The 11,314-nt window shown below is 46.7% G+C and overlaps 1 protein-coding gene across 1 annotated transcript; it reads left to right on the plus strand.

Annotated features, from left to right (window-relative positions):
- The first annotated feature begins 7,551 nt into the window (after nt 1-7,551).
- Nucleotides 7,552-10,917, plus strand: LOC144094644 (uncharacterized). The gene is made up of 3 exons (XM_077628567.1): nt 7,552-7,682; nt 8,229-8,324; nt 10,612-10,917. The coding sequence occupies exons 1-3, from the start codon at nt 7,592-7,594 to the stop codon at nt 10,890-10,892; spliced, it is 468 nt and encodes a 155-aa protein (XP_077484693.1). The 5' UTR covers nt 7,552-7,591; the 3' UTR covers nt 10,893-10,917.
- Nucleotides 10,918-11,314: the final 397 nt, after the last annotated feature.

The following is an 11,314-nucleotide window of genomic DNA, read 5'->3' on the forward strand; positions in this document are numbered from 1 at the left end:
GCTAGAAACGAAAGACGCAAGCGACCATACGTTCCACTAGTGCGCATTCTGCGAGTTTTTGAAAACATCGCAGCCCTTTTCAAGCGAAAGCTGTTATTAAGCGCGCGAAGTTCATACAGATTTCCGCGAGTTTATAGACCTAACTGCTTGCATTTCAGGTTGCATGGTATCCTTTAGCGTACGTTAAGAACACTCAGACAAAAAAATAAAACCTTGGGCAGGCGCACAACTACCAATCCAAGCGATCCAAGTGATGAGGAGAGGAAAGTGCGAAGGAAAGAGAGCTGGCAGCTTTCTCGACACTCGGTAAACAGTAAGAAGATGCCTCGATTCCACGGTGTTTGCAGATGTCGCTGAGCGTGCCGCCGTGAACGCAACGCCGGAAGCGGAAAGTGAGCCGGCGGCCTCGAGATTGAAGTGGACTGCGTGCTACTGCTCCGTCGGCAAAGAATAACTTGGCCGTTTGGGAGCGTTCGCTTAATCACGTAGTTTCCATGGTATCACGTTGCTTTTGTATAATTACTTAGGTACCGCTGTATTTCTCCGGCATATTTGTGTCGTTGTAATAATTTCCGTCCAGCATTAAAGGCTGCAAGATGGCAAATTCCCGAAGAGCAAGAATGGTTGACAAGGGCGTCGCAAGGACTGATTTTTTTTTTGTTAAACACAATAAAGTGTAGATGCTTTTTTTTCCTGCGCTCATGCGTGTTTACATATATTTACATTTGTACACCTAGAAATTTAGCCGTGTACTGTGCGATGTCAGTGCACTTTAAAAAACCCCAGGTGGTCGAAATTTCCGGAGCCCTCCACTACCGCGTCCCTCACAGCCTAGGTCGCTTTCGGACGTTAAACCCCTATAAACCATAAAGCCTAGATATTTATATATCTGACCACCTTTAACATTTTTACACGACGATAAAGAGCGCACCACCCTATCAATCAGACGAGAATACTTCGCGCTATATATGAGTTTTTTTAGGCTTAAGAGTTCTAAGTGTTCTTTTCTTAATTTAGAAGCCTTTGATAATATTTTTTTTCAATCTTTACAATATTTATATAGCACATAGAAACTTTTCACCACGCATTATGACTGGCGAGTGTTTCTTTTTCATTGCAGCAGTGCATGCTTACGTCATTCCTTCCTGCTATGCTGATTATATCTCATGTGGAGGACTAAATACGTCAATATGATAACAGTTCTAAACTTTTGGTAGTAATTTTATGTGAGAAAAACACCTCTCGCTGTTTGTGTCAATTTTCTCTGTGATGCACGATACGTCCAGGCACTGCTCGTGCACATTGAAAAAAAATTCAGTAAAGGCCCTTTCAATAAATTCGACTCATTTCCTGCATGACACGCATTTAAGCGAGCGCGCTTCTACGCTTCTACTAAGTAAAAGGCGGTCTCACCCGAGACTTGAACAGAAATTCTCGTGGCGGCACCTGGAGATGACAAAACGCAGCAAATGCTCTCCCGCGCCTACGCTCTGCTGTCAGCCGCATCGGCGAAACTAATCACACTATGCAAAAGTCTCCATGCGCCTGGGTTACCAAAACTTCGCGAGGGATCCGGATACGGAAAATATTTTCTGGAAATAACAAAGCTCCTTCATTCTCACCCGCAATCCGCAGTACTTTGCTGGCTCTTGCTGTGAAGCTCTTGAAATGCCGAGGTGCCAGCACGGCCGCACACACACACCGGGTCGGAATGAAACGCGAGCACTGAATCGTGTGGCTCTTAGTGCTCACAGCTCACGTGGTCTAGAAGCGTCTGCGATAAGCTGGACGGCTTCCTTTCCGGCCTTCCTGCGCGCGACTGTCACTTGTCTCATGACTTTCGCGATTCCGAAGGCGTGGCGTTGGACGTCTCGGCTTTCATTCCGCTGCTTGCCACGTGCGCGGGACCGGTTTTGCCTACAGACACCTTAATTCAGTCTCGTCATCAACAAAAAATAAGAGGTTCGATTCATCCCACGTGCCGTTTGTGAAATGAATTTCGCAAAAGGCTCTGACGTAGAGTTAATTCGGCGCCAAGTTAGTTCGGCAGCTGAAACTCGGGTCATCTAGAGAGAGCTGGGTCGGAAGGTGAGAAAACGCAGCGTCATTCCACTCGCCCAACTCGTGGATACGGCGAGCGTTGGTATGAAAGCGGAGGCGTCTATCACCACGCTGGCCGTATCAGTAAACTGATAAGCCGAACCATTTCCTCGATAAGGAAGGCTGGAAACGAAGTCATGAGCAGCGCGCATGCGTGCTGCTTATCGCGGCTGCTGTTATACGCAGCTGTGTTGAACAACCATCCGGAGTTCCCTACCATGGAGTCCTTCATAATTCAAAGTGCCTTGAGACAGAAAAACTCGTATTTTTTTACCAGCCTTCTTTACCGTTATTCATTTCGAAAAATCCCACAACTTCCGTCCTCTTTTAATGCATTATTACGTGCTTTATTGGCCATCGAATACTTGTTATTTATGTTAGGTCTCAAGTAGTGCTTTACTTTTAGCAACGTGGAAGAATTCATTAGGCATCACGATGCGTTTATTTCAATTTTCTTGGCGAGCGGTGCTATTCCAATTGCTATACTTGAGACTGCCCGCAGTCGGCTAGTACTGTGTTAAATTTTATGCCTGAGAAAGCTTAAACAGACACTCATATGTGAAGAGGAGGAAAACGTGCGCCACCTATTTTCCAAACCAAGTGCGCAAGTTTTTTCATAGACTTTTGTTTTTATAATTGATGCGTGCGAACTGTTGCCTCTAGAAGCAAAGCGTATTACTGTTGGATGCGATAAACGTGTAAAGCTGCTCTCTGGCGCTGTTGCATCTGACGATAGCTAGACAGCGTTAGAGATGGGTAATCGAAGTATTTCGTAATGCGAGTGTCTATCACATTCATTACTCGGGATAACTAAAGGCGGTATTTATGGCAAAAGCGGAAATTTCCTTCGACCAACGACGAGAGTACATATTTATTCGTTTTTGTTTCATTTCCCCACATGTAGGCACTATGTAGCTCCAGTAGTGCGTAGCCAGGTACTGCTAAACCACCTTAGTGACCTCGGGGCAAATAAGGATCACTGATGCAATTCAGCGGCGCGCTTCTAGGGTCGTTGTTGTGTCTGTGGAGAGGACCGATCGTCCGGGCAAAAAGCAAGTATGGCGCGTTAGCTTCTCAGTATATAGCGGCATTGCTAAGCTGCAAGCCGATGTGTTGTGCCATCGGCGCCTTCTCTACGTCAAAGGCTCGGGTGCCACGGCTCACGAAGGAACAAGGCGAAAATTTTATGGAGCCGTTTTTCTCTGTTGCAAGCGGCGGTGCATCTTCCGGCTCATGAATATCGGGGCCCCGACGCCAAATACGATCGTCTACGCCTCTATTATTCACTCCTCAGGGCCCCGTATTCGGTTGTCGCCCTATGAAATTGGATCAGGCTTTTTTCCGGTGGTATGCCGCAGCCATCATGGTTCCCGCTATATCCGCGTTTGCTTCCGCGAATAAAACTTGCCAAAATAACGCTCATGAGGTGCTTGCATTCCTCATATGTCACACCGTAGGCAAGAAAACAGGGCTGAAATGAAGTAAAGCTTCCGAGCACATCGTACCAACTTCGTAATCCCATTCATCGTTCTTGGTTATTGAAAATATGTTTTGTAAAAGCAAATTTTTTTCCCCTGTTTTCTAGTGAAATTTCTCTGCGAGCGAGAACAGGAGAGGTATTTGAATTTCTCCTATCGGTTTCTAACCGCGGACCAGGAAGAATTTTTCTTTAGCTGTGAAGTTTCTGAGAAAGTTGTATAGCTTTCCTTTGTGGCCGTACGGCTGCGCTTAGGTGGATACCAATGAGTAATTACTCCCTTATTACAAATGTACTCCGCCCTGGGGGGGGGGGGGGGGGGGGGGGGTACCCTAAGAATCTGACGAACGCTGTTCCCACTTCCAGTTATTGATCAATTCGCTCTCGCCCTAATATAAGTTTGCCGTCCCGGTTAGCTCAGTTGATAGAGCGACTGCTTCTGTGAAGCAGTGGTTCCGGGTTCGATCCCCGGACCAGGACGAATTTTTCTTTAACTGTGAAGTCTCTGAGGTTGCCCTTTGTAGCCGTATGGCTGGGTTCAGGTGTATGCCAATGAGTAATTACTCGCTTGTTAGGAAAGGACGGAAAGATAATACAATGCGAATGAACGGTGGCGGTATCATAATACAATAAGTCGCAGTGAGTGTCCTGGACAATGCACGTTCCGCCAAGATACAGCTACTAGCAAGGGAGTCCGGTATAGACAATAGCAAACGCACTAGTCAATCAGATTGCATTCTAAAGTGCCATAAGCGGTTTCTTTTATTCTTTCGGAGCCAACTTCCGTGGGGTCTCCATTAAATCAACCATTAAGAAATGTGTTCGCGCCAGTCTTACCCTTAGCACACCGTAGCTCTGGCGAACCAGTCTGAATGCGTGAATATTTAACTTGCCCACTTCCTTGCCGTGGGGTCTTTCTTCATTCTGTTATTGAATTACGAACACCGGGCTATTTAATCCGTAATATACAACGCACTCATCCGTCGGTTTTTTACTCGAAGCTGCCTGTGCTTCTCCGGAGAAGAGCAGAACAAAAGCGAGGACGAGATCGGTGCTGCAAGTTCGTCCTCATTGTCAGCAGCAACCGCGAAGGCAACGAGTGAAACAGATGAGGCTCCAGGCGCAGATAAGTGCGGCGGGTCGCTCCGAGAAGGGAAGTCTCGCCTCCGAAGGCGATCACTCGTTCGTCCTCTAGACTAAGGAGGTCCTCCGAGGCCGGGCGCGCGAGTGGGACCGCTTATTCCCGCGGCGGTATCGAGATTAACGACGTCCCTGCCGCATGGAGCACTAACTCCTCGCCCGTAGTTGAAGCCGCGGTCCGCGCAGCCTTTGGCGCAGTTTAATATACTGGCTAAGTTCGTCGCCCTTACTACCGCACCGGAAAAGGGGGCCCGGGTCGGGAAACTTCCTTCCTTGTTCGCTCTCGCCTCTCACCAGGCTTCCGGCGGCGTCCCTACTAACGAAACTCGTTCGATCCTCTCGCTCGTTCGGTCTTACTCGCCTAAGTTTCTTCGCGATAAACTTTACTTGGAGGAATGCGTGGGCGTAAAATGTGTGCTTCAGTGCCTGCAGCGGTAGCTGCCTCCTTACTACGGTTCGAATTATTTCGAACGCTGGCGTGAACGGATGGCTCTCAAACATATCGATGTCACGGAAAGTGCACATGAGCGATCTCGCTTTTAAGCAAGCGAGTTATTGTACAATCCAAGTCATTCTTTATGTCGTGAGAACCTTTGAGACTTCACGGTCTTCCTTTCTTCGTTTTATCTATGTTCTTCACCACCGTGCACGAAGCATTCGCTGTACCTTTGTATGTGTCGTTGCATGCTGGCCAACAATGAGCGGTAATAAAAAGCGATTGCAAAAACCCAAGGGTGAAACTCCCAGCTTGTCAGTAACGTCGTGGAATACGTTTTGGGAGGTCGCGTGCTGCCTAAGGCGTGATATGTGATGGCTTCGCGAGTGTTACGGTGCCAGTCAACATGAGACCAGGTAGGCAGCACGCTTCGTAGACGTGTTCATGTCATTTTCTTACCCTTCGTATGCAGCCTATACTTATCTCTAATTAGGGGAGAGGGGCGACAATCGTTAACAACTTAAGTGTATTATCAATGTTGCAGGACTGTAATATTGTATAACTCAAGATCTACCGTGATATCGCTGTTCGGCTTTCACCGCAAAGTCACTCTTCTGTATGCAGTTCGTCAGCTGATGCGAGGCCAGTGGCAATAAAACTAACTTCGCTCATAGCACCGGATTTGTTGGCGTTTCATTAAAGATGATTTATTTATTTATTTATTTTACACCCTCTCGTGCTGGGTCTTGCCGCAAGCAGAGATTTCTTGAGTAAAGAAAGATGGATGAAACGAGACGAGGCCGCGTCAATGAGAAGGCCTGAAAATGGGAAAAATCCACCGAACGCCTGAGCGCGTTCAAATTAGGCAAGTTCAAGGAACAGAAGCAAGACGGCGTGAAAGCAAGGCCACGGTCGAGTAAACCTCCGCTCAAGCGTCGTCGCACTGGCGCTACATGTAACGCAGCTAGGAGGCTGAGCTCCGTGTACTACAGCCACATGTTTGTGAAACCTACGTCATAGAGGCAAGTGGGCACTTTCCTGTGAGGGTTGCGTCAAAGAAATGCTAGGAGGGTAGTGTTTAAAAGGGTAAAGAAGTGGTCTTCATTGATGATACTCCATTGGATGGCGCGAGCGTATTTCGAAAGGCAATTGCAGCAAGGCGCATGAAGGTGGAAACCGTAGCCATCCATGACACACGAGCAACAAGTCTGGCGCCTTCTTAAATATTACAAATTGATATCCGCATTACACAACATGTAAGCCACAAGGAGAGGCCTATTTATGTAATAGTGATTGATATAGCGAATGGTGTTCGACTTTGGAACTGTGACACGAATAAATTACATATGTCAAAGCACGCATTTTTATAAAAAAAAAAGAAATTTTGACCTTTCTGGGATAACGTGGCATGCGATGGCATTTTTGCTTAGTTTTCTGGTGCAAACGATGAAAAACTTATATCTGCGCACAGCCCTTTTCCACAGAAGGAAAAATGAACTTAGATTTTTCTGGGCGCCTCGACGAAGCCCTGATTGGTCAGCATTCACCGACAGCGCGATTATCACTGAGTGATCAGGAAGCTACTGAGGACAGCTTCGCATCAGAAGAAGGAGTGCAACGCAGCAGTGAATAGATGGTCGTCAGCTGTAGTTTAAGCATTCTCCTGCTGAAGCCGAAAAAGTTCGTTAGAAATATTTGTCAACAGTGACTTCATTGACTAGCACAAGCGAAGATTGTAAGTCCTGTCTTTACTATGGTATCCAGCTCTAACAGGAGCGGCCTGCCATCGCCTTCAATGTTTTGGCGTCCGTGTTCATTTAAACTACGCTGTTAAGTCATTCGCGGTGATGCGGACTGATACATTGGGTTTCTAGCCTCTATTGCAGTTAAGCCGCGTCAATACGTCTGAAATTTTGCAACTATGCCAGCATGTAGCTGCAGCCCGTATTTATTTTACTATAATATTTAGGATTATTTGGAGCAATAGCGACATTTTTTTTTCGGCCGATGGAAAACCGCGCATATTTCAAGCCCAAATGTACAGTTTTCATTGCCTTGAACAATCACTGAGTATTGGGACCTTCATCAGACAAAGACGTGAACAGAACTCTGTTCCAAACTTACTTAACGAAGAGTGTAGTTTTATTGTTTTGTTCTTCATTACCGACGTGACAAGAATGTTCTTCCGACTCCGAAGGCACTTTCTTCGTTATGCTTTACGCGTGCTGTGGAGAAAGGCAGCTGGAACAACAACGGCCGAAGTCTGACGCACCAGATCACGAAATACGCCGACAGTATACGCCAGCGAAAAGAAAGCGTGGCAGCTGCCTGAGCACGCGATGTGGATTGTCTATAAGACGAGCTGCGAACATCGCGTGTATCCCAGTCGAGAACTTTTTCGAGGCTCTCTGTACAGCACCGTCGCAAGGAGAGCCGAGATGAAGGTCTTGCCTTTTGCGTTGTTCGCATTTCTTCTGATGGCAGTCGCAGTTCGCGCAGACCACGGGAAGGGTGAACATGCTGAAGACGGTGAGTAGCCGAAGATCCACTTTGTCGCCTAAATTCGTGTCTCTTACCGCCAGGATAGAGGAAAAAAATATTTTCATTCAAATAACCTGCTTTAGAAACGTCATTACTTATAAAACGTTGTCTATAAGAAGATGATTGGAACTTTCACAAGGGGCAAGAATTTAAGTTCTTGGCATCAGGAAGATTAACCACATCCTTAACCTTGCTAACCAAAATATGAACAGCCTTAGGTGAGTTAAAAAGATCGGCCGTAGCTGACAATGTTGCATTTGGTACGAAGAGACAGCAACGTTCAGAGTTCAAAAAACATATTTTCTAACTGTATCGAGCGTTTACCCGCTAGTTGGAAATAAGTCAAAATCACGCGCGGGTACAAGTATAACTCTTCGTGTCACCCCGTTCGACTACTCTCAGGTCAAATGTATGCCTTTGCTCCGACAGAGTGAATTCAAGCGATAATTGAGTTGAATAAAGCAAATTCGGCTTGTTCAGCTGTCTCATTCCCAAAACAGACATTGATGCATTAATGATGTGTCCTTGACGCAGACGAAGCGGACGAACTACTGGACGACCTGACGGAAGGAAGCGAAGAACTGTCCCGCAGCAAGCGGTCGGAGGACACGGACAGCCAGCGCCCCCATGGTGATGATAATAGACACCAGTTCCGCCATTAGAGGCACCTGTTGCACTACGATGCAATCATCATGGTTGTTGAACGAATAATCTGTTATTTCACATGAAATTTGGAGAGTCATCAAATCAACAGATGTGCTGTTTATTTTTATGGTCGTTCGCTCTCTAAAGCTAGATCTGGCTCCTTTGCTGTTATATTAACATGCTTTCCAACTAAATTTATTAAAGTATTCGTGTGATTTGAGGCTAGGCAGCAAAGCAGAAGAGAAAAAAAGAACTCGCTAGCGGAACAGTGAGAGTGACGTCAGATGAGAGCGATAAAAAGGGCGGGTGGCCGCGGAAAGAACGGTGTGGGTGCGTGACGTCAGAAACTGCTTTCCAATATGATGTCACCATATTTTGTGCAACAAGGTCGCTTTGCCACAGTGGTTCTGGAGCCTCGGAAGGAATTTCAGGGGACGCTGAGGAGAAATCAAATTACCCAGTATCGGCAGCTGTACCGCATTCTAATCACAAAGAGACCACGCTCAATGAAGACGGAGCTTTTATAAGCTTGAAAATAAGAAGAATAAAGAAAAACAAGAGCCACCATCCCTGGTTGATTTCTAATATAAAATGCGTGCGTCGGCTTACGCTGATCCCAGAGGCTAGGCTACACAACCATTCACTTTAAAATAGAGCAACCCTTGCTTTTCGGTAAGGACGTCACGAGTTTTTATCGACTGGCGAGAAAATCTTTAAATCCAATTTCCTCGCTGATAAGCGCATCTTTTGCAGAAGAACAAACGTCAGCATAGCCAGAAGGAGCCACAGAACAATTTTTACTTAGAACAATAATTTAATTAAGTGGTCGTAGTCTCTTTTATTTAACAAACATTACGCCCTAACGCTCGAAGCAGCCCATACAACATGTCGTAGTTGCGGCTTCTCAGTTAATTTCGGCCAATTTGGTCTTTTTGAAGTGCTTGAAAATATCAGCAAATCATCGTCCTTGTACTATGCCTCTTTCTAAATTTAGCCGCCGCTGTCGGCAACACATCGAGCCTCTGTACAGAGAGTGTTGCGCCATGGTGACTAAGCCCCTCTGGCATGTACCCTCATAAAGCAGTCACTAAACCTGAACACAGCGAAACAGCAGTAGTTTAGAGAATCTAGTCGCAACAAATGACCAACCTTGCTGACGTGGATATTCATTGGTAATATGGCAGAACAAGACTTTGCCGAGTTTTTCCGGGATTGGAAGTTTCCAAACTCTAATGTCATCATCATTATCTCCGAAGCTACGTTCACTACTGGAAAGAAGGCACACCCCCTCTATCTACAGTTAGACCTTTCCAGGGCAAGCTGTGGGCATGCAAACCCCACAAACTTGTTAATCTCATGTTGACAACTATAACTCTATGCCCCTGCTTCCAGCACTGGTTAATTCAAGTCCAGCAATTTTGGACAAAAATTTTGAAAATTGCAAAATTGTAAGATACTTTTATAATAATATGGAAGGTAATGGTTCATTCTTATGATATGTAGCAAAATCTTTCTTTTAAAGTGTTTCCATCGGTCGCATCGAGCAGTCAAAACCCCCGTAGAAAACCAACGGAGAATGCTTTTGACGATAGCAAAAACATTAATAGAAAAACAATTCTAGACCGCCGGCGGGTGATCTGTAGGCATATTGAGTGTTATAGTAAAATCTCGCATTATATGAAAATATTGCGTTCATAAATGGTTTCCCGCTCAAAAAAACGCTTTTGTCCAGAATTGCTGCGTATGTACCTTCTCTTAGAATTCAATAATTTACTCTAAGACACCATACAGTACTAAAGATAGGCCGCCGCGGTGGCTGAGTTGTTATGGCGCTCGGCTGCTGGCCCGGAAGACGCGGGTTTGATCCCGGCCGCGGCGGTCGAATTTCGATGGAGGCGAAATTCTAGAGGCCCGTACACTGTGCGATGTCAGTGCACGTTAAAGAACCACAGGTGGACGAAATTTCCGGAGCCCTTCACTACGGCGTCCCCATAGCCTGAGTCGCTCTGGGACGTTAAACCCTCATACACCATAAACCAAGTACTAAATATAGCATCAAAAATACTGTGCTTGCGGCTTTAATGTTGTCTTTCTCGTTGTGAAGATTTTCTGGTGAACACGGGCAGACCAACCACGCAACCAATTTCCGTACAGACCGTAGCGTCTACTCACGCGCAGCCAAGTCGGGGGCTGCCTGTTGTGCAGCCAGGGTTACGTCGCATTGGTGTGCGCAACTTTTTCTTTGTCTCGTCCTTCTTTCCACCTGTTGCAGTAAGTGGACTCGAAGAAGGTGAAGGTGGAGACGGCGGTGTGGGCGGTGGTGATCGCCGCGGTGGTCGACGCGGAGGGAGAGGCAGGTATCGCGAAGGCCGGCGTGGAGGCGAGGGCCCGCCAGGAGAAGGTGGTGGTCGGAGGAGTGAGCGCCTCAGGGGCTCATGCCGGCAGAAACCTGGCGGTGGAGGGCCCCCGGAAAGTGACGGCGACAGACCTGGAGAGAGACCCGGAGAGGGCCCGCGGGAAAGACCTGGAGAAACGGAGGGTGCCGAAGTGTGAACCTCTGGGAAAACAGTGCATTGGGTCAGCACGCTTTGATCCCGGCCCCACGAAAGAAATAAACCTAAATAAAGTTAGCACATGGACCTCTCCATGGTGTTGCTTTCATGCGCTTGTCGGCGCCCGTTTTTATTAGCACTACTTACAGTGGTGTCCTTAGGATATGGAGATGCTTGATGTCTCGGCTGATTCGAAGAAAGGTGCTGGTAATGGTAAATACCCTGAAGTGTGCGCCCACCTCCACTTTATTCCCTGTACCGGTAACGGTGAACTAAAACTTGTGGGCATTCTTAAACACATTCCTAAAAAAGAAAGCGCGATACCCTTTAGGTTGCTTGCTATGGTTTCTACAACGAGTGTTTATTGTACTGCTTGCAATTTTCCCGCCAGAATTCCGGCTGGAACCGGCTGCACTGCCCTTA

Source organism: Amblyomma americanum, chromosome 6 (assembly GCF_052857255.1).
Source record: "Amblyomma americanum isolate KBUSLIRL-KWMA chromosome 6, ASM5285725v1, whole genome shotgun sequence".
NCBI classification, from domain to species: domain Eukaryota; kingdom Metazoa; phylum Arthropoda; class Arachnida; order Ixodida; family Ixodidae; genus Amblyomma; species Amblyomma americanum.